This window comes from Camelus bactrianus, chromosome 6 (genome assembly GCF_048773025.1).
Source record: "Camelus bactrianus isolate YW-2024 breed Bactrian camel chromosome 6, ASM4877302v1, whole genome shotgun sequence".
NCBI lineage: Eukaryota > Metazoa > Chordata > Mammalia > Artiodactyla > Camelidae > Camelus > Camelus bactrianus.
Genome location: NC_133544.1, coordinates 91458324 through 91481549, shown reverse-complemented (window position 1 = coordinate 91481549; position 23226 = coordinate 91458324). Strand labels below are relative to the sequence as shown.

The window sequence follows — 23226 nt, the reverse complement described above, 5'->3', positions numbered from 1 at the left end:
CGAAAAGTAGACTGGAAGGAAAAATGACATTTCTTGGATACTTCAGTTCTAGGAACTATTTGGAAATCCAGGCCTGGAAGGGAAAAAAATCTGAAGATCTGGCAGAAGGAACTCAATCTTGAAGAAACATCTGGGGCTGATTCCTATTATGTGTTTACTACTCGAAGAGCTTAATGGATAGGGACTCAAGTTTTGAAGTCAGACTTCCTAGATTCAAATGTTGGCTTTGCCACTAAGCAGCTGTATTATTCTAGTTACTTAACCATCCACTAGCTCGGTTTTCCCATCTGTAAATAATAATAATATCTATCTCAGGGTTTCTATGAAGAAGAAAAAGAAAGCTTAGAACAGTAGCTGGTAAATAGTAATGCTCAGGAAATGTTTATTTGTGTAATTGTTGTTATTGGCAGAGCAGAGCTGTTTAACTGCTTGAACACATGACTGTTGAAACAAAAATGAGAGCTGATAGCCCTAAGAGCAGTAGACTTAAGGAGTCAGGGCTGTGGACCTTCCAGTTTTGGGGAGTGACAAAATCAGGGAGTCTCCCTTGGGTTTCCCTTGGTGTTTTGTTTTCAGCTCATCGTTTTGTACGTGATGGAGCTTTTTCTTTTCCAATGGCATCAGATGCTTCTTTTATCAGTAGCAACTTAGATCAATATCTTTTCATAGGACGGTGGAAATGCTTCTGATGGCAAGATCTGTTGGTACCAAACTGGTTTGTAGCTGTGATTCTTGCCGTAATCCAGTCATTTGTGCTCGTGGGTTTAGAAATCGGTACGTTATGTTCTAGTGTAGTAAAGAGTTGACTGTTAAGTGTCCTTTTACCTCATTAAATAATTAAACATGTTTAAAGCCTTTAGAAAAGGAAGAAGCAAGTCACGCTGAAGAACTACAATCTGAAGAAACTGCTATTTCTGATTTCTCTACTGGTGAAAATGTAGGACCATTTGCTTTACCAGTTGGGAGAGCCAGGTAAGTTTTTTCTTAGTGTAGGGGTGGAAGGTAGGATTTAAATTGAAGTGTTCTTCTTACAAACGTTGGGAAAGAAATATATGTCTGGCCCAGGTCCCTCCCTCCCTTCTTTCCCCTCCTTGTAGATGTGTACCCGTTGCTATAAGGATAGCTCTATGTGGATGTCTCATAGGTGTCCAGCCTGACTGAGATGACAGGTCTTCCCTCTCTCCATCCCCCTATGCTGTTTCCTGTTGTTGCTTTGTAATTGTCCTCTTTATTTCTAATCTGGTTCCTCCCCAGCCTTTTTTCCTCACTGCTGCCAGAGTGATCATAATAAAATGAAAACCTGATTGTGTTGCTTTTCTGCTTAAAAATCCTTCAGTGGTTCTTTTGCCTCAGGATAAAAATCCACATTCCTCATGAGTGACGTCTTATGAGGAACTTTCAACATCGAGTCCGGTGGTCCTCTACCAGGGGTGCCATACCCAGTGGGCATTTGGAAATATGCAAGGGTACTTTTTGAATGTCACAGTGACTGAGGGGAGCTATTGGCCTAGGGGCCATGGATGGTAAGTGTCCTGCAGTGTGTGGGGCTCTCCTGTCCAACGAGGAGTTACCCAACCCAGATGCTGGCAGCCTCCCTGTGAGAAGCCCTTCTGTTTCTGTGCGCTTTGCCAGCTTCACTTCCTGCCCCTCCCCCAGCCCAGCCGTGTGACTTTCCCTCTGCCCAGACCCCCTCGACTCCAAAACCAAAAAAATCTTTGCCATCAAGGAATTCCGGAGGATCTGGTCATGTATACAGTAACATTAGAGAATAATGACTATAATAACAGTGTTCACAAAGTGACTTCCTTCATGGTGGATTTTTTATTGTTTTGCTGGGTAGAAATGCTTTGTAATTAATCAGTCTTTTCTCTCAAGGCTTCTTGATTTTAAGTCATGTTTGGCGTCCCCCCACCCCCCCTTTTTTTTCTTTCCTCTCCCACAACTTGAACATTATTTATTTGTATTGTTTTTCTCCAGCCCATGTTTGTTTGGATTTATCCATCGGCTTATCATTTCTTTGCTCTCCATTTCTTCTTGCATTTCAGACCTTCCTTCTGGGATTATTGTTTCTTTTTTGAAGTTCAGTCCCTTAGAAATGCCTTTCCTGAACATCTGTTGGTAATAAATTTAGTTTTCATCTCTTTGGGGGAAAAAATTTGAAGCCATATTTTGGGGTAACTTTTAATTTTGATACACTTTCAAATTCACAGGAAAGTTAATAGTACAGGAACTTCTGTGGACCCTCAACCAGAGTCAACAGTTATTTACATTTTGCTGTCTTTGCCATGTCATTCTCTCTCTTATTTCTCCTCCTGTCCCTCCCCCACCCCATCTGTGTAAATACCCATACCTCACACGCACGTATTTTAAATGAAATATTGACAATAGGTTGGAACATCATGCTCCTTTACCCCTAAGTGTGTATTTCACTGTGTATTTCCTAAGGACAAGTACATTCTCCTACATAACAGAACAGACACCAAGATCAGGCAATTTAATAGTGTGACAACACTACTACCTAATTCACAGGCTGTTTTCAAATTTCCATCTTACCGTATGCTTACTGGCTTCCACTTTCTCCCAGCCCTCAGCTTTACTGAGATATAATTGGCATACGCTACTTACTGTTTTTCCTTAATCTCTCAGCCTGCATCCACTCCACTGACCCTCTGTCCCTGCCATATCGAACTCCCTGCTTGGCGTGGTTACGGTCCTGTCGCATTCTGTCCCTTTCTTGATCTGCCTGGTGCGCCTTTCTCCCACTTCTGCACTGGGTGAGATATTTATGGTTTTTGCCACTGAATTTCCATATTTTTGTTTCTGGGATACTGTGATATTGTGGTTTGTAATAAGAAACATAATTGGTTTTCGTCCACTGTTTCTGGCACCTAGTTCATAAAACGTTTGGATTTTCCTAAGTTTTGAGAACAATAGAGATGTCTTTTGTTATGTTAATGAGATAACTTTTGGACTGCCCCTAGGTAACCTAAAATTGGGGGCTGGTTGCCAGGGGAACCAACCATGTGACTAGAGGGTTAGAACTTTTAGTCTCACCCCACCATCTAGGGACCAAAGAGGGCCTGGAGGTTGAGCCCAGTCACCAAAGGCAGATGATTTAATCAGTTGTGACTGTAACGAAAACCCAAAAGGAGAGGGTTTGGAGAGCTTCTGGGTGGTGACCATAGGGAGATGCAGGGAGAGTGGCTTGCTAGGAGAGGGCGTGGAAGCTCTGTGCCCTGTCCCCATACCTTGCCCTGTGCATCCCTTCCACCTGTCTGTTCCTAAGTTATATCCTTCTGTAATAAACTGGTAATCTATCAAAATGCTTCTGAGTTCTGTGAGCCACTCTAGCAAATTAATTGAACCCAAGGAGGGGTTGTTGGAACGTCTCATCGATAGCTGGTCAGTCAGAAGCACAGGTGACAGTCTGGACTCAGAACTGGCATCTGAAGTGGGAGGATGGGGGTCAGCCTTTTAGGAGTGAGTGTCTAACCTGGAGGAGTTGATGTCTTCTTTGGGTAAACAGTTCAGAATTGAACTGAACTGTGGGATACCCAGCTAGTGTCAGAGAATTGCTTGGTGTACGGAAAAACCCTACACTTTGGAACAGGGTGTAGAATCTTAGTTGGCGATCAGAAGTACGACCAAGGTCAGAATCGAAGGTAACTCTTCATGGAAAAGAATACTCTTGGCTGGTCGACAATCTCTACTTACAATTTATTCTTCCTACTCTTGTTCCCAAGACGGTTAATTGGACTTTATACCATGGCGCACAATCCTAATATGACCCATTTGAAGATGAATCAGCCAGTCACTGCCCTTCCTCCCCTTTGGATAAGATGTGACAGTTCAGATCCTGAAGGTACCTGTTGGCTGGGAGCTGAGCTTCTCACAACCAATAACAGCGTTACAGGAGTTGTCTTGTATGTGGTCAGCTGTAAAGGTGAGAGCTCACTCTTTTATGAGTGTGTGTATTTATTTCTTTGTGATTTTTTCTGAAACTCGTTATTAAGAGAGAAGTGCACAACAGAACTTATGTTAGCCACCATGAATCTACTCTAGTGTGTAACTGGCAGCATGTAGGAGATATTCTAGAAGCAGATCTCCAAACGTCAGAACAGGAGTTTATGGCTGTTTTGTTTGGGTTTCATCTCATCTATGTGTGGGTATTTTTGGGAAATTTTCACTGAAGGATAAAAAAGTTGAATATAATGGCTATATAATCCTAATCTCATTGTAAACATTTAATTACACTTTTGGTAGTAGCATTGGCCTTTGTTCCACTTTCGTTCTTTTACAAACATTTCCTTCATCTGTGATTTAAAATTTGATTTCAACAATTATTAGTGTTGTGGTACCCTCAAAATTTGAGGGATCATAATTTTTTAGCTTTAATGATGTGATTTTGAATTGTACCTCTAAAGTTTTTTCTTTCATTCATGTCCTGTAGCTGATAAAAATTATTCTATCAATCTTGAAGACCTAAAAAATTCACACAAGAAAAGACATCACTTGTCTGCTGTAAGTGTTTCTCTTCTATTCTTGTTTTCTTCAAACTATTGTCAATCTACCTTCCCAGTTCAAAGGTTTTTCACTCCTAGTATGACTAGAGTTTTCCTGTAGTATCAAAATGTATTTATTGTCATATCAACTAATGACTAAAAATATATCCCTCACCTTTTAGCTTATCTTTGTGATGAAAAAGAATTGTCTTATTTTTCCATTTGAGATAAAAGCATGGCACTTTTTCTTCTTGTGGGAAAAGAATCAAAGTAGCCTTTTTAAAAAAAAATACTGTTTATTCATTTTTTTTAATTTAATTTTTTTTCAGGGGGAGGTAGTTAGGTTTACTTATTTATTTATTTTTAGAGGAGATACTGGGGATTGAACCCAGGACCTCGTGCGTGCTAAGCATGCGCTCTACCACCTGAGCCATACCCTGCGCCCCTCAGAGTAGTTTTGATAATGGGCCTCTGGCCTTGGGGGGGCATAGCTGATGGTCTCCTGGATGTCCTCTTTGCAGGTGACAGCCAGGGGCTTTGCACAGTATGAGCTCTTTAAGTCCACTGCCTTGGATGACACAGTTGCCACATCCCAAACTACCATCACGTTGGACATTTCCTGGAGTCCTGTGGACGAGATTCTCCAGATCCCTCCACTTTCTTCAACGGCAGCTCTGGTAGGACGAACCCTATTTTCTGTTGTGTTTACTCAGACTGGGTTCACTTTTAACCTGCCTGTTGCTGGTGCCGCACACTCCCAGCCCCGCCCGCGTCCCCTCCCCGTCCCTGCCCTCACTGGACAGCCCCGAAACGCTCAGCTTGCCCCTGAGTCTCAGCAGCGCAGCCAGCGGAGGGTTTGCCAGCTGATCTGATCTGTAAGCTATCCACAGTGCTGCAATTACGTAACAAGAATTTTCCAGTGATTAATAAAGTCTTTGGAGTGGGGACTCAAATGGACTCATCAGAGTGACTTACAGTCTCTGCTGTTGAGTGCAAATAATATGGGCAACGCATCAGGGATTGTTACCCTTTTAAGCCCTTTCACCCTATATTTACATTTCTGGGATCCGCCTTAAGAAATTAATCAGAATTAGTAACAAAAATAAATGTACAAAGATATTCAATGCAGTGATAGGGCTGTGTTTCCGAAATATTAAAACAAAACAAAACAAAACTGAATGTCCAGTAGGGAAATGATTAAAATAAATTTCCATGATGAATGGTATATATTTTTTAAAAAACGTGATTTAAAGTATCTTTAATAAATACAGAAATAAATAAAGCATCTTTAATAATGAGAAGAAATGCTTATTACTATGCAAAAAAAAAAAAAAAAAAGCTTCCAAAAGTACAAAATTGTATGTTCAGTAGGATCTCAACTATGGTTTTTAAAAATGTGTACACAAAGGCCTGGATAGTGTTAGAAGTAGTTCCCTCAGGCCTTATGGATAATAATATTCTTAATACTCTTTTCCTGCAGTAGGAATTTGCATACAACATTTCTTGTTTTCTTTTCTTTCATTCCCCTACCCGCCCCTCCTCCCCCTTTTTTAAGGTTTTAGATTTGTAAAACTTTGACCCCTGGCTAAGACGGCTCACTGTTGCCTTAGTTAGGAGTCTAATGAGCCAGTATTTTGGGGGGCAGGTATTTGTGGTGTGGAGTAATGCCAAGTTTGTCACTGGGTCTTGACACGTATTTATTTGTATTTCTACTCCTTGTCCTCTTGGAAATTCAGTGGGACAGAGCAGGAGAGCATGTGTTCCATGTAGTTACAGCTGTGGTATAGAGAGTGGGGTGTGGTGGCCTGAATTTGGGGTACTGTATTGGGATGGGCAGGGTCTGTGGCATCTCTGGGTAAAGTGTTCTACTTTTTCAATTCAGAGCTTTATGAAATATATTTTTAAATGTGTGGGTAGTTTGAGATGCAAGTAACTGTGACCCTCATGCAGAGAAGGTGGGATTACCAGTGAAAACTGACTTTAGGAACTTTTTAGAACATCAAGGTGGAATCCGGAGAGCCCAGAGGTCCTCTGAATCATCTTCACAGAGAACTGAAATTCCTCCTTGTGAGTATCGTTTCGGAATTTGTTACGTGCATTAAATTCCATGTTTTCATGAAACTATTGGCTAGTATCATTGTTATTTACTTTTGTGTTCTTCAAAATTTGTTCCAAATGTTATGTTCTTGACAATTTGTGCAGTTTGATTTAACTATGTGGTAGTTGTCCTTGCAATTAAAGGGAGCATTCGTTAGCTAGTTAATAGTTAACAGTTCTTCCGCCTTTTCTACTGGAGCGTTTGGGTTTTATTCAAATGATGGAGTCCCCTCTTTCCTGGTGAGTCAGCTGCCAATTTATCCCAAATACGTATATAATCAGCTTGTTAATAACTGGGATTTTGATTGATGCTAGAGATTAATGAGCATGGGTTTTGAGAAATTCATATTTCAGTCATGTTAGCTCCACTCTACAAATAGAATCTCAAAGTGAGTAGGGGAGCTCATTTTAATGCAGTAGAAATTCCAAATGTCTTAGGTTGACGTACAAAGCCAGTTATATCCAGTCCCTGCCCTACTTCGTTCTTTTTTTTTTTCTTTAAATAGCTCTATTGAAATATAAAGTACATCCCATAAAATTCATTTATTTTAAGTGTACAGGTCAATGGTTTTTAGTGTACTTACAGAGTTGTACAACCATGATCATATTTAATTTTAGAGCATTTTCATCACCCCAAAAAGAAACCCCATTAGCAGTTACCTCCCGCCCCCGACAGCCCCTGGCAGCACTAATCTACCCTCTGTGGTACTTTGTTCCTTTTTATTAGCAAATAACATTCCAGGATATTGATATACTGCATTTTGGTTATCCATTCATCGGTTGATGGACATTTCAGTTGTTTCTAGTTTTTGGCTTTTTACAAACAATGCTGCCATGAATAGTCATGTAATAAGTTTTTATGTGACATATGTTTACATATCTCTTGGGGGGAGTTGCTGGATCATATGGTAACTCAACGTTTAACCTGTAGAGGAACTGCCAAACAGTACCTTTTCCAAAGTGACTGCATTATTTTACGTTCCCACCAGCAGCGTATGAGGGCTCCAGTTTCTCTGTATGCTTGCCGATGCTTGGTACTGTCTTTTCTGTTGTTATGGCCATCCTAGTGGGGATGATGTGGTACCTCATTACGGTTTTGATGTGCATTTTCCTGATGGCTCATGACATTGACCATCTTTTCATATTCTTATCAGCTCCTACTTATCTTACTTATTACTTATTTCTTTACACTCAATCTCGCGCCCTGCTTTGCCATATTGTGCTCTCTGCTTGTGTAGCTCCAGTCCCTCACACTGTCACCTTCTGATGTGTGTGTGTGCCTTGATCTGCCTAGTGTGCCCTTCTGCTGTCTCTTTGCTGGGTTAGCATCTGTGACATCTTCCCCGCTTCCATCAAATTATTTCCCACTTGAGTAGAGGGCTCTTCCCTCAAATTCAGTATGTCCAAAATAAAACTTGAAATCCTCTCCAGACTAAATCCGTTTAAAAAGACCCCCATTTCTTTCTGTGATTTCACCATTCCTTCAATTTCCCAGGCTAGAAACCTTATATTTTACTTCAGTAAGAACAGCCTCTGCCACCACCACTAACTACCCCAGCTAGGAGCTGCCACTCTGCTGTGCGCCCAGCATGTGGTGCTAGATAGTTCGGTGCTTTTGCCTAAGCTGTCAGCAGTGGGTAAGTGGAAGAGCTGGCTTCAAGCTCATTCAAATACATGCCTGTCTGTCTGTCTGATTTGAAAGTCCATGCTTTGCTATAATCTCCCTTATATAAAGTCATAGAGTCTTAGCTGTGCACATGGCCATAGTCTCTCCAGGTTCAATCCCCTGCATTTTTTTAAATGGGTAGGATGTTTCCTTTTGACTTATTCCTCATATATTTCTGTCTGTCTGTCTCTCTTTATCTCTCTGCTTCTCAAATATACTGTTCTTGTTTTTTCTTTTGAGGTTTTCCTCCCTGTGCCTGTCATAGTTAACGCCCCTACCAACTCCCTCCTGGACCACACTAATGATCCTTCATTATTTCTCAACAGGGACTCACACTCAGCATCTTGGGCGGAATCATCCCTTGTGCTTTGAGTCCATTGTACGCGTTGCAAGATGTTTAGCATCCTTAGCTCCCACCCATCTAAATGCCTGAAGTGCACCTGTACACACAGTCCTTGTGACACCAAAAATTATCTTCACATTTTCCCAAAGACCCCCCTGGGAGAGGAGGAGGATCTCACTTCTTTTGAGAAACGTTGTACTTTCTCTTTTCCTTAGAATCTATCCCGGGTATTTCTGACAGAGGAATTCTTAGCTGCTTGATCATGTCATTTTCCTGCCAAAACCCAACAATGGCTGTTGTCTTCCATGTGAAATAACAAAACCTTTTTAAGTTTTAAGATCACTTAATCTTAGGGGCTCCTGTCCAACCCCTATTCCTTGTAATCTTACTTATTTTTTTTGTAAGTTGGATCCTTGTGGTCCCGTTTCCCACTGTTGCCTGCGTGTTTTCTGCAGCCTGGTTGGAATCATCCCACCCTCTTCATCTTACTCCCTACTCTTTCTCTGCTCTGTAGCCAGTGGTCCCCACATTTGAGTTGAGCTGGTGAGCTGACGTTTCGCATTGTTCCTCTGGCTCTTTCGGCCTGTGTTGACCTCTTTCCTTACTTCAGTTTAGATATTATACATGTAGGCATACACGTACATGTTACTTTTATGTAAGCTTCCATTCAGTCTCACATTTGTCATTGCCCAGGTATTTCATCTGTATTATCAGTCTTTAACCAAAATTAGGAGCATCTTCAAAGCAGGCTTATTGCTCTTGTATCCTCGGTAGCATCTGTGCGCACGTAATGAGAGTTCGCAACACCATCCTTGGCATCAGGCTGCTGGGTATGTGTCCTGGCACTGTCAGTTACTGTGTGACCTTCAGCAAGTTAATTAACCTCTCTTAGGCTCAATAAAATGGGAGTAATGTAGTATCTGCCTCATAGGGGTTTTGTGGGGATTGAATAACATACTGCATTGTGAAACAATTAGAACAGTTCCCAGCATCTGATTAAACGTGCAAGAAATATAGCGACTAATATTATTGAATACGTCTTACTGATTAAGCTATATCTTCTGCTAACAAGTTTTGGGTTTTTCTTTTTTTTTTTTTTTTTTTTTTTAAATTTCTTACAGGTTTTGGCTGATGGTTTGAGGACTGGTGTAACTGAATGGCCTGAGCCCCTGGAAACAAAATCTGCTGTTGAACTTGTGCAGGAATTTCTAAATGGTGTTTGTTTTCCTAACTCACACTTGGTTTTTTTGGTTTATTTTTCTTAATTGATGATTTAAACTTGCTGTTTAATTATAAGTTGTCCCTTTAGGCTTGGTATGCTTTTCGGTTGGGATAGAGATAAAGCTATGAGGTCTGTCATGGTGAGAGGGACAGCTTTTGTTCTAAATTGCTAACGATAAAGTAATTTTAAGAATTAATAATACGTTTCTAGTGGAGAGGGTATAGCTCAAGTGGTAGAGTGCATGCTTAGCATGCCTGAGGTCCTGGGTTCAATCCCCGGTACTTCCTCTAAAAAATAGATAAGTAAACTTAATTCCCCCCAAAATAAATTAATTAATTAAGGTTTTAAAAGTTTTAAATTTCTATTTCATGTACTGCAATCATATTTGAGATTGTAGAAGAAGGATGGAATGGTACCTCTGAGCTCCCACCATGTGCCTGATGTTTTGTACCAGGGGCTTTCATTGCACCTCAGTGCATCCTCACTACCCTACCTAGTGGGGATCTGTTATAGCCTTGTTGGAGAGTTAAGCAGTTTGCTAAAATCCCCAGTTACATTTCTACTATCCTAATTTGCCATTTGAAAATAGGATTAGGCTAGAAATAAGTAGGAAGGCAGAAAAATAAATTCAGAGTTGATAAGCTTTTACCATTTTGTAGACTTAAATAAGCTGGATGGACTTGGTGATTCTACAAAAAAAGACACAGAGGTGAGTGATTGTTATTAGAAAAGTACACTGAAATAGCTTTTAAAGTCTAGTTGCACTCTTGTCTTTTATGTCCTGCTGTCTCAAATGGATCTGGTCCAGGCAAGACAATGTTTTGAGGGTAGTTTTTGCTTGGTCTTTAAAGTCAGCACTGGTGATTGTTCTGCTGAGAACTGATGAATATTTATAAAGAGAACAAATATGCATTGATTATTAATTGCTTAACTGCAGTGAAGTAGAAATGGATATGTTAACATACGATGAGGTGATATTACTGTAGTACGTGAGAAATGCTCTGAGATGGTTTGTTAATATGCCACAGGTGGTATTAAATTGAGCTAAATATGTTATCATTTGACAAATAGGAAAATGGAGACAAAGGTGTTTTAATTAAATATTTTCACATGGAAGGAAAGTTGAATGCTTGATTGAGGCATCACCCTTTAAGAACAATTTTAGGGGTCCAGTTTCTCACTGTCTGTGGATTTGTAGCTCATTAGTGAATGAGGTTTCAGAAGATGCATTCATGCCTCTGTATGTGTTCGTGATTCCGCATTTTCTCAGAGCGGCATTTGAAAACTTATTGGCATTCAACTGTTTCACTTTTGAAAAAATAAACGAGTATTTCTGACGCTCACTTCTTTTCCAGGCAGTGAAGCACGACTCTGCAGCGGTTGATCGGTCCATGGAGTGTCTTCTCACAGTGCGGGGTGACCTGGATTTTGCTGAGCAGCTGTGGTGTAAAATGAGCAGTAGTAAGTGTCCATCAGGACTGGGAAATAAAATGTTTCCTGTTATCCTTAGGTTTACTTTTAAGCCTTTTGGAAACAATACAGTGTGCACTGCTGGTCTTGTGTGGACATCTGGTTCCCATTTTATGAAATTCATGTCTAATAATACATTGGCACATTCTACTCAAGAATTGTCCTAAGACAAGGCAACTCATAGAATCTCTTCTCTTCTCCTGCCTGAGGTATAAGACTTAGATGGTTGTTTTTTTTTTTTTTTTTTGGCAGCGGGAGGTAATTAGGCTTATTTATTTATTTGTTTTTAGTGGAGGTGCTGGGATTTGAACCCAGGACCTTGTGACTGCTAGTCATGCAGTCTACCACAGAGCTATACCCTCCCACCAAGACTTAGGTGGTTTTTATGCTATATTTACATGAACCAAAACATACCTTAGTGAAAATACAATTATTAGAAAGAGGAAAAGATATTTCATAATATTTTTCTAGGTATGTTATTTTATGGAAATGAGTTTAATTTCTTTCTTAAAAAAATACATAAATTTTTTTTTTTTGGTTTTGGTTGCTTTCCTTGTCTCACATCCATAAAATTCAGATACTTATCTTCCACTTCATTTGTGTATCCTTAAGATTAATGACATATTTGATCTGCAGAAGTAGCCATGAAAATAATGTTAGACTGACCTGTTTTCCAAGGTGTGATTTCATATCAAGACCTGGTGAAGTGTTTCACTTTGATCATCCAGAGCCTCCAGCGCGGTGACATACAGCCATGGGTAGGTTTAGTGGTGTGGGTTAAACATGTTCTCAGCAGCACAGCACAGTGGGTAAGGACTCAGGTTCTGGAGCAGACGGCCTGAGTTCGAATTCCAGCTCTGCTCCTTTCTAGCCTAAAAATATAGTATAAAATATAGCCTAAAAAATAGTATAAACTCTGGCAGATTCTTTGGCTTCTCTGGGCCCCAGTTTCCTCATCTGTCAAGTTGAAGTAGGGAATGGGAACTACCTCATAGTGTTGTTTTCAGATTAAATAACTTAATTCATGTGAAGGAAACACTTAGCACCTAGCTAGCTCATAGTTAAGTGCTCAGTGTTTGTAAGCTACTAACACTGTCATTACTTGAGATGAATGATCATTCTCATAGCTACTGATGAGAGTACAAATTGGAACAAAAGCAGTTTTGTTCCAGTTTCTCTCTAAAAAGCAATTCTGATAATGTCTTGAGATCTTCAAAATGTACCATGCCCTATGAATCCTTAGGATCCATTCTAAGGCCATTATAGAAATACGTATCAAGATTTTATGTATCGGAATCATCATTACAGCCTCATTTATGATAGCAAAAATTATAAATGACCAAAATTTTCACCGTTAATGGAATACCTAAGTAAATAATGACACAGCCACATAATGGCACATGTAATAGTTGCTATAAATGATGCTGACAGATGATGTGGAGAAATGCATATAATACTTAGTAAAAAGGAAAGGGCTGTACACTGTTGTATTAAAAATACAAATTTTGGAGAGAAAAGCCTGGAAACAAAAATGCTAAAATGTGATAGCAATCACCTCTGGAGACAGGGTGAAAGTAGAATCAAATGAGGTTCTCCAACTGTATTATATATTTCTGTACTTTACGGATGTTCCATAATGATTTTGTGCTTTTATAATCAAGAAAAACTGGAGTTAAAAGCTAGAAACAAGAAGATTCCTCATTTAATAGGAATTATTTTAAATAATGCAGCTGCCAGTTCATGACTACAAAACTTAGAAACTTTCATAGATGTGAATAGAGATACGCTTTGGAGCAGAGGCATGCAAACCCTACCCCTATTTGGCTGTTAGTCATTCTGGGCATTTTAGTCTTGGCCATTGAATTTTTCTCTTGAGAGTTTCAGTGTTTCTGAGATACTTACACATATGCCCCTACCAAATACAAAAGATTGTGGTGGAAATTGGAGATAACAAAAAAGACAGTAGCAAGAAAGTGTCAAATATTTTAGTTTGGTTTAAAATTGTTTAACATTTGTAACCCATGTTAGATCTGTAAGTTCACAGCCCTCGTTAGTTCTCAAAAGACCGAGTTAATATGTGGGATATTGTAGCCCATAAGGAGGTCCTCCTGACACGGGCATGGACCCCTGCGGGAGCAGCAGCAGATGTGTAGTGTAGTTGAAGATGCTCAGTTTTGGAAAAGATGCCCAACAGCACTTAATGGGCCAGGAAGAGAGAATTCTTAGTTGTAAAGCTTCAAAGGACCAACTCTGCCTTCTCTTTGGGGGAATTGTGTCTTGGATGTGTTTAAACCCTTCTTAATTGCTTTGGACTTAAGCAAATGAGGTAGGAATGGCACTTTAGAAACTGATGGGTTTGTGACTTGGGGGTTTTAGTCAAACAATTTGTAGTGTCATGAGATGAAAAATGTAAGCTTATAATTTTTAGCTTTTAGCTAACACAGTTTGCTTCTCTTTTGCTCACTGGACTTCTTTTTTGTTTTTATTTGTGGTTTTATAAACTTTTCTTGATGCCTAGCTTCATAGTGGGAGTAACAGCTTGCTAAGTAAGCTCATTCATCAGTCTTACCATGGACCCATGGACGTGGTTCCTCTCAGTGGGACTGTTCCAGTTCAGATGGTTTTGGAAATTGGTTTGGATAAACTGAAGAAAGACTACATCAGTTTTTTCATAGGTAAGTCCCTTTCCCAGCTCAAAAAATTGAAAGCTGCCTCACAGCTGTCAGCCATAGGAATTCTCAGATTTTATCTACATTTTCCCTTGTTGTTTGGAGTGCTAGCTTTGCCCCTGGTTCACTGTGAGACTTCCATTTTCTGAGCTTTTGTTTCTCCCCTGAATAAAGATGTTAAAGATAACTATAGTTTTTGTTTGTCTTTAGTTCAAACATTTTGAGATTCTATGAGGTTAGTGTAGTAAATAAAAAGCTTTTATGAGATGTAATTTTAATACACATCACTTGGCTGATTTGATTAGGGGCAAACTGTGATCACTTTTAGAATAAATATTAGTATATGTTTATGGTGTAACGTAGCAGAAAATTTGGCCTTTTGTGAGAAATTGTTTAGCTTGATGATTCCTTTCATGTATGAACTATGAAATTGTTTTCTTAGGTGGCTTAACAGGTAATAGATAATGCCTAAAGCTTATGTGCATATATGTGGTTTTCTCTTGATAGGTCAGGAACTTGCATCTTTGAATCATTTGGTGAGTTTATTTTTTCATTCTAAAGTTGATTTTTTATTCAGTCATTCTGCATAACATTATTAAGTGCCTGCTCTGTGCCAGTCTCTGTCCTAGGTCCTAGGAAACAGATAAATAAGACAGTCAATTAATTATACCGTCTGGTAAGGCAGACCAAAAAAGTAGCCTGTACAGTGTCATTTCTTGTTCTGTGTAAATTGATGATACTGACATAAAGTTGTATCCTGCTCAAGCCAGTGCACCCCCCCACCCCCCCAACTCTCATCTGTCTGAAATGGCAGGGAATGCCTTTCTTTGACAGGCCCTCTAAAGGAATATTTGCTTTATATTCACTTGACCCATTTCTGTTACACATTAAGGATTACTTTCCAAAGAATTTCCTATGCTCTTTAACATATTGATTCAAAAGATACTTGTGGGTTTCAGGGCCATGATCATGAGCTTTTGTGTTTTCTTGGTGTATTGATTTAGAAAGTTAAGGAGATTGAAGGGCATCTGTATGGACCCTTGACATTTGTTGGAGGATTTTTTTAGAAAATGAATCTTCAAATGACATCTGGCTTCTTATAAAAACACAAGATAGGAAACCTCTAGCTTTATCTGTTATGCAAAGGAAGATACAACTGGATTCTTTTGACATTGATTTTTGCTATTCAGCTTTTAAACATTTTATTAAGAGTATATATTTTTAGTGCAAATTTTGTTATACATTTTTTAAATAACATTTTTGCAAATATACTCTTGATCTCATCACTCAAATGTGAGTACTTTTTTATGAATTCCCCTCAAGTCATTTCATATGCCTGTTTTTTAAAATTCGGTTTGACTTCAGACTTGACGTGGTAGTCCTTAAACTTTGACAGTTTCCTAGAAGGCTTATTAAAATGCTAATTCCTGGGCCCCAGTGACTCAGAATACGTCTTTTATTGGAGGGTGAGGGGGTGGACGAACCCTTTGTGGCTTTATCAGATTCTCAGTCAGTTGCTGTTGGCTAGAACTAGGATATGCAGGGAAGAATACATCTTTTTAAACAAACTATCTCCATCTCTGGATGATTCGGATGCAGGGGATTTGCAGGTACATTAGTTTTGTATTGCTGCCATAACAAATTATGACACACTTAGTGTCTTAAAACAACACAAATGTATTACTTTATAGTTCTGTAGTTCAGAAGGCCAGGCTGGGTCTCACTAGGCTCAGATCAGGGCGTTGGCAGGCTGTGTTCTTGTCTGGAGCCTGTAGGGGAGAGTCCATTTCCTACTCCTTTGAGTTACTGGCAGAATTCAGTTCCTCGTGCTTGTTGGACTGAGGTCCCTTTTTTGTGCCGGCTGTAATCTGAGGGGTGTTCTCAGTTTACAAAGACCAGCCCATACCTTGGCTTCTGGCTCCCTTCCTCCGTCTCTAAAGCCAGCTATATAGGGGGTCAAGTCCTTCTCATGCTGTATCTCTGCCTCCCTCGTCCGATTTTAAGAGCGCATATGATTGGGCTCACCTGCATAATCCAGGACACTTTCCCTATTTCAAGGTCAAATGACCTTATACGTCTGCAACCTTAATTCCTTTTTGCCATAAATGCAACATACCCGCAGGTTCTGGGGTTAGGACATGGACGTCTTCTGGGGGTGGTCGTCTGCATAGCATGGCAGACCACACCTTGAGAAACCCTCACGAAGCTACACCGCCTCCAGGTAATCAGGCCGTGTCACCCAGGTCAACCCAGGTGGACCAGCCTGGGTTGTAGCAAGAGCAGAGAGAGTCAGAGGGGAAAGGCACTCTGGGTCTGTTCCTTTGTGAGAAAGACCTGGGGCTCTCCAATTCCCGGGGACCGCTGGGAATACGGGCGGCAGGTGCGAGGAACGCTGTAGTCTGTAGCCAGTGGTGAGCGGGGCTGTGCTGGGCCACTGCCTTCCTGGGCCCGTGCCTCTTCCCCTACTTGTGTTATTTTCATACTTTGGAATAACCTGTGCAAGACAGTAAATATGTCCCTGTATTTTGGATTTCATTATAGATGAATTTGCATTCAATTTGCCCCATGTTGCCAAGCTTCTTTTAAACTATAATTTAGGATTATCCATGGATCTCTCCTACCTCCTTGCCACTACCCCCAATTAATTAAGAGATGGCTATGGCTTTTCCCTCCCTGTGTTAGTTTTCTGTCGCTGCCTAACAAAATCTAGAGGCTTAACTGAACACAGCTTATCTCAGTTTTTGGGAGTTGGGCGCCTTTTAGCTGAGTCCTCTGCTCAGGGTGTCACAAGGCTGAGATCAAGGTGTCATCTGGAGGCTTGACTAGGGAAAGGCCCACTTTCAAGTTCCCTCACTTCTTGTTTGTGGAATTAATTTGCTTGTGGCCCTTTGATGAAGGTCCCCATTTTCTTGCTAGCTGTTGGCCCAGGTGCAGTCTCAGGTCCTAGAGGTTGCTTGTGGGTTCTGGCCCCGTGGCCCTCTCCACAGCATGGCAGTTTGTTTCTTCAAAGCCAGCAGGAGAGCATCTCTAATGCTTCACCTCCTTAAAGAGCTCATTCACTAGGTCATACTTAACGACCAATTCATTAATTCAAAGTCAGTTAGTAGTAGGGGAGGGTATAGCTCAGTGATAGAGCGCATGCTTAGCATGCACACGGTCCTGGGTTCAATCAAAAAAAAAAAAAAAGGAAAGGAAAAAACCCTAAGTCCATCAGTAACCTAATCGTGGAGGTAACATTCCATCACATTTACAGGTCTGGCCTCTCTCAAGGGGAAGGGAGTATACAAGATACGTATTCCAGTGAGGGGCGAGTTGTGGAAGAATTCCACTGACCGTATCTATCATGGAATGTTTCCTTAGGACGGGTTCTCAGAAACAGATCTCGGCGTTTTATGATGCTTGGCGTAAGACTGCCAAGTTTGTTTTTCAAAGGGTCATACCAGTAATACATGTTAGTGGAAGCTTGCTGATATACTTACTTAATTTATTGGTGCTTCAAGTTTACTATGTATTTTTAGGGGTGGGTACTCCCATCAACCTAGCAAGTGTGTTGAAGTTAAGAATGATGTGGATTTGCCCTTCCTTCCTTCTGGAGAGTTTGGTGGGTGGATCCTAGTTACCTCCTTGGGCCTCCTTGATGAAGCAGTTCTGTGATTTCCCTTGGCCAGAGGATATGTGCTTGGCTCAGAACATTCTCAGTGAGGACTTAGGGTTTAGTTTGAGGAGTGTCATTGAAAGGAGGAAAGCTGTCTGGCTGCCTGCTGTCTTCCCCCGACCCCACCCCAGGCCTGTTAATCAGTCGGGCACATGTAGGTCGAGCGGGCAAGTTACAGTCTTTCCAAAGATCCCACTTGTTCATTAACTCCCTGTTTGCCTTTCCTTTTTTTTTCATTTCAGGAATATTTCATTTCTCCATCGGTAGATATACAAGAACAAGTTTATCGTGTCCAAAAACTCCACCACATTCTTGCAATAGTAGTCAGTTGCAGGCTTTTCATCAAACCTCAACACGAGCTCCTCTTTTCCTTAACGCAGTAAGTGTCTCTCTCTTGTTGTCTTATATTAAAATGTATTCTCTTCTGAAATAGTTGTAGCCAGATGAGCACCTTTTTTTAAACTATCAGTGAGGATGGAATTTGTGCTCCCCGTCTTCACAGTAGCAGGATGGTTCTAAGTCCCTGCGGTGGGAGGACAGGCTTGGGATTCGGGAGGAATCAGGTTGGACACTTGGAGCTGCTCCATCCTGACTTTCTGAGGAAGTTGCTTTTCCCTGCAGCTTGTTTCATCTATAAAAAGGTTGGAATATATATAAAGTGCCTGACACTGAATAGATGCTTGATAAATAGTTCCTTCTTTTTTTTTTTTTTAAAGTATTTTTTAGGTGTGGGAGGAAGGTAATTGGTTTATTTATTTATTTGTTTGTTATTAACGGAGGTACTGGGGATTGAACCCAGGACCATGTGCATGCTGAGCACCGACTCTACCACTGCACTACACCCTCCTCACCTTCTCTTTTCTTAACATCCTTGTAAAATTTGGGTCAAACTAATTGCCAGCCATCTGTATGGTAACTGAATGGAATCAAATTTTATTACCAGACCTCTGTCAATAGTAATTGCTGAAATTTTAGCAATTCTGTCGATTGGTTGGACTAAAAACAGTTGGGAATAATCCTTACACATGGATTGCTGGTGTCTTAAGTGTATTTTTTTTTTTTAGACTTCAAACTGGAAGTGAACCGTTGAGTGGAAGGAATAGGTTTCTTTTTCCCTGTAGAAGGAGATACACCATTGCCTTTTCCAAAATGAGAGTTGCCTCATTTGTGAAGGGAAAGTTTGAAATTGTCACTGGGTTTTTTTTCCGCATTAAAGATCAGTAGTCTACGTGAGCTAACTCTTTGACTCCCTGTATTTGGAAAACAGTGGAGGCTGGATCTTTTGCCTCTTTGTTTTCTTTCTGGTACCTTTTTCTCCCACTTAAATCCTGACTTGAACTCAACTTAAATATATTTTCCATTTATGAGAACTATTAATTTTTTAAAAGGGAATGAAATTTCCTTTGTAAGAAAAAAAAAAAAATAACCTAAGTATTGTTGATAAGGGTGAGTTTCATGTTTCCCTTATGAGCTTTAGGCGACCAGAAAGCCTTTCTCTCCAAGTGGCATCTTTTTCCAGTGATTCTTTTTTTTTCAGATCCTGCATAAAATATTACAAACAAAATCCTCTTGATGAGCAACACGTTTTTCAGCTGCCAGTCAGACCAACTGCTGTAAAAAACTTATATCAAAGGTATGCAATTTAATAACTAAATATACTTCAAGTCCAGCCATGATTTGTAGGCATTTTCAGTGTCGGCTCCTCATGACCTCATGACCCAGACCTACTTGACCATAATCCTCTGATTCTCTTTCTCTGAACATAGTCTGATAGGGTCCTGCCTCTTCCTCCTCCCAGACCTTTTGTCTGTTCTCTTTAGACTACTGGTTCTCTACTCTTTGATTTTGCTCTTAATTTGTAATTCCTTTACGGAAGAGGGCAGAAAGTTTAGCCAGAAGGGACGTGACAGGTTAGGAGGAAAGCGATCGGGGTAATGACAACAAAGTCAAGGGTATGGCTGCGGGAGGGAGAGAGAGGAGGATGTGGGGAGGGGTGGAACTGAGGCTAAGATGGTAGATGAGCCATCCACCCAGACAGTGCGGTCGCCTCAAATCTTGATCTCTCCTGACTCTTCCCCTTAGCATATGACAGACTTGAAATTTTTCTCGTACTCGATTTGGACCCTCCCTCTGTTTAGATCCCGCTTAGCCAAACCCCATCACCCCCCCCTGAAATTATTTGATAAAAGTTGCCGGTCATCGCCAAATCCAGAGGACACTTTCCAGAAGAGTGTTTTTTGGCCCCTTGTGTAATTAGCTGGCCCACCAGTTCTCTCCTGTTCACTAAATACTTGTAAGACTCTTTGGCATTTAACACTATTGCTCTCTTGAACCTAGCCCCTTCCTTTGTTTTCACGAATAATATTCTATCTTAATTTTAACTCTACCTCTCTGGCCCACCTCCAAGACTGAGAATAGTTCCCTTTTCAAGTTCTCCTTCATCTGTGAGTTCTCACCAGACCTCCACCCTCTCTGTCTTCTTTTCTTCCTTTCTGTCTTCCCTAGGTGATTGCATTCACACCCAAGGCTTCAGTTCCTCTGGGCCAATGACAACTCATAACCCCTACCTCCTGCTTCCTCTGCATTTCACACCCGTGTTTCTAAACGTCTGTTAGACGTGAATCCTCAACTTCAACCTCCTATAGGTCGTTCAGACTCTAAATCCAATCTCCTCACTTTCTTCCTAACACTTTTCCTACTCCCGTATTTCCTCTCCCACGCGGTCATCGTTAATCTCCATCTGAAACCCAAAACACTTACCTTCTCCTTGCTCTTGTCACTTCCTCGCTCTTTAAATGGTTACCAGGGGTCTTAGAAGCTCTTGAATCCGTTCCTTTCTCTACATCCTCATGTCATCATTGCCTTATTTCGCATGTAGGCTCTGTATGCTAAATCCTTTCTCCTAGCTGCTCTGTCCACCTCCATCATCCTCCTTCTCTGTGTCACTGCCGACGTCATCTTCCTAAAATTCAGATCCCATCACCTGACTTCCTTCTGGTTAAGTGATTCCCTTACCTTTAGGACACTGTTCCAGCACCTCAGTGTGGTCTGTGAGGCCTCTGCGCCGTTCTGGCCCACGTGCCACCGCGTCTTCCCCGTCTCCTCTTGAGTCACTGGCTGTGTTTCCTCAGGCGCGCCCCACACTGAGCCCTCAGTGCCCACACCCATGTCCTTCCTACATCCTGGACCTTGTCTGTTTAACTAACTCTGCCTTACAATTTCCTTCAAAGGCCACAGTCTCTGAGGACTCTTTTTCCAACTCTACATTCCCATTCTAAGTTAATTTACCCCTCTTTTAGTGTCCCCTCCCACATCCGGTATTTCTCAATTATAGCATTTTTCAAAATTGACTAATTATTTACTAACTAACTTATTTATTTTTATTGAAGTTTAATTGATTTACAATGTTGTATTAGTTTCTGGTGCACAGCAAAATGATTCAGTTATACATATTTTTTTCAGATTCTTTTTTATTATAGGTTATTACAAGATATTGAATATAGTTCCCTGTGCTACACAGTAAATCCTTGTCGCTTATCTATTTTGTATATAGTAATGTGTATCTGCTAATCCCATACTCCTGATTTATCTGTTCCTCCCCCCTTTTCCCCTTTGGTAACCACAAGTTTGTTTTCTGTGTCTGTGAGTCTGTTTTTGTTTTGTAAATAAATTCATTTGTATCAGTTTTTTAGATTCCACACATAAGTGATATCATATAATATTTGTCTTTCTCATCTGACTTACTTCACTCAGTATGATCATCTCTAGGTTCATCCATGATGCTGCAAATGGCATTATTTCATTCTTTTTTATGGCTGAGTAATATTCCATTGTACATATACCACGTCTTCCTTATCCAGTCATCTGTTGATGGACATTTAGGGTGCTTCCGTGTCTTGGCTATTGTGAATAGTGCTGCTGTGAACATTAGGGTGCATGTATCTTTTCAAATTAATGTTTTCATCTTTTCTGGACATATGCCCAGGAGTGGGATTGCTGGATCACATGGTAACTCTAGTTTTAGTTTGTTTTTTTAAGGAGCCTCCGTATTGTTTTCCGTAGCGGCTGCACTGAATTGTTGTCACTTACAACCTTGTTTCTCTCCCTCTCTTTGCTGTGCTTCTTGAGGTGGGAACTGTGACCTCTCCACCTCTTCCTCACTGCTTATCACATCAGGACTTCACTGACTATAGAAGGAACTGGGTTTTTTCTTTGATGTTTTTTTCTTTCCGTAGTGAGAAGCCACAGAAATGGAGAGTGGAGATAAATAGCGGTCAGAAGAAGGTGAAAACAGTTTGGCAACTGAGTGACAGCCCACCTGTAGACCATCTCAGTTTTCACAAACCCGGTAAGGATGGTTTGTAGTCTCTCTACATTAATTATTCCAATAGAAAATAAACTAAGTTTACTAGTAGATATTATTATTAGAGCTCTTGGGCCTAGTTTTAAATAATTTTCCTCAACTCTAGGTATAAACCTGTTTATTCTGGGGGAAAAAGATCATGAGAGAGCGCTTTTTCTCACTATCCTGGCTAGAGGAACTTATTAATAGAGGTCAAGCCATAGGGACATAGGTGTAAGAATAAGGTTATAAAATGGAAATGCCAGCTCATACTTTATACTTTGTGCACTGTTTAAAACAGTGATGGTATTTCTGCCCTGATGCCCTCTGTGTGGTGGAGAAAGGGTTAGTTTGTAGTATTCGGTCAAACATGGTCCATGTCAGTCAAAGAATGTCTTTTAGCCCCTGGTATAATTAGCTGACCCACCAAGTCTTCCTCCTTCCGTAAGTACCTATGGAAACTGTTACCTTTGTGCACATGGACCACATGGTGGTGACATCTCTTATTCTCCATTTGTATAAGTCTTAAATGGCTGGTTCAAATATTGCAAGGATTGTCCAAAATAAAATCTGATAGTTTTTAAACAGAATTCAAGAAGATCTGAAAGGCTGGGAATACAAATAGTCCTATTATAGTGATTAATATCTTGCAAAATTATTTCCAGAAAATGTTTATACTTGCCCCCCTCCAAATATATTTTGATTCAGGCATAATGGAAGTTTCTCTCAACCAGAATGGAAACTCCTCTCTTCATATGGCTGAACTGTTAAAGTCCTAGAGAAACCAAATTTTCCTGAGAACCATCAGTTAAAATCATGCTATCTTTGCTAAGTGTGGTATAAAACCTGGAGGCTATAAAAAACTGAAAATCAACTATATAAAAATAGAAATATTTTTGCCTGGCAAAAAATACCAGAGGCAAAGCAACGGACAAATGATAAACTAGGAAAAGAAATTTGCAGCTCATGTTCGGAAAAGGGGCTACCTTCCCTAGTATATAAGGAACTTTCAAATCACTGAGACAAATATAAGTAACTCAGTAGAAAAATGGGCAAGTAATATGAACAGTTTACCAAAAAGGAAATTCAGATGTCATCTTAAAAATAAAAGGTGCTCAACCCCACCTATAATAAGAGGAATGCAAATTTATATTATGTAAATATCATCTTTCATCTGTCAAGTTAGCAAAGGTCAAGAAGTTTGGTGTCACAGTGCTGGCAAGGATTTGGGAGAAACCACACACTGCCGGGTGGAGTGTG

At 40.4% G+C, this 23226-nt stretch overlaps 1 protein-coding gene across 2 annotated transcripts in view; it reads left to right on the top strand.

Moving 5' to 3' along the window:
• The window catches only part of ZWILCH (zwilch kinetochore protein), a 37874-nt gene that overhangs the window by 8493 nt on the left and 6155 nt on the right, over positions 1-23226 (top strand). For both annotated transcript variants that reach the window (XM_010955568.3, XM_045516945.2), the window contains 14 exons: positions 854-972; positions 3744-3943; positions 4451-4521; positions 5024-5179; positions 6498-6569; positions 9730-9823; positions 10490-10539; positions 11186-11291; positions 11979-12058; positions 13819-13975; positions 14477-14505; positions 17867-18003; positions 19162-19257; positions 21860-21972. In XM_010955568.3, coding sequence (XP_010953870.1) covers positions 854-972; positions 3744-3943; positions 4451-4521; positions 5024-5179; positions 6498-6569; positions 9730-9823; positions 10490-10539; positions 11186-11291; positions 11979-12058; positions 13819-13975; positions 14477-14505; positions 17867-18003; positions 19162-19257; positions 21860-21972 — 1480 coding nt within the window. The remainder of the gene's footprint in view (positions 1-853; positions 973-3743; positions 3944-4450; positions 4522-5023; positions 5180-6497; positions 6570-9729; positions 9824-10489; positions 10540-11185; positions 11292-11978; positions 12059-13818; positions 13976-14476; positions 14506-17866; positions 18004-19161; positions 19258-21859; positions 21973-23226) is intronic.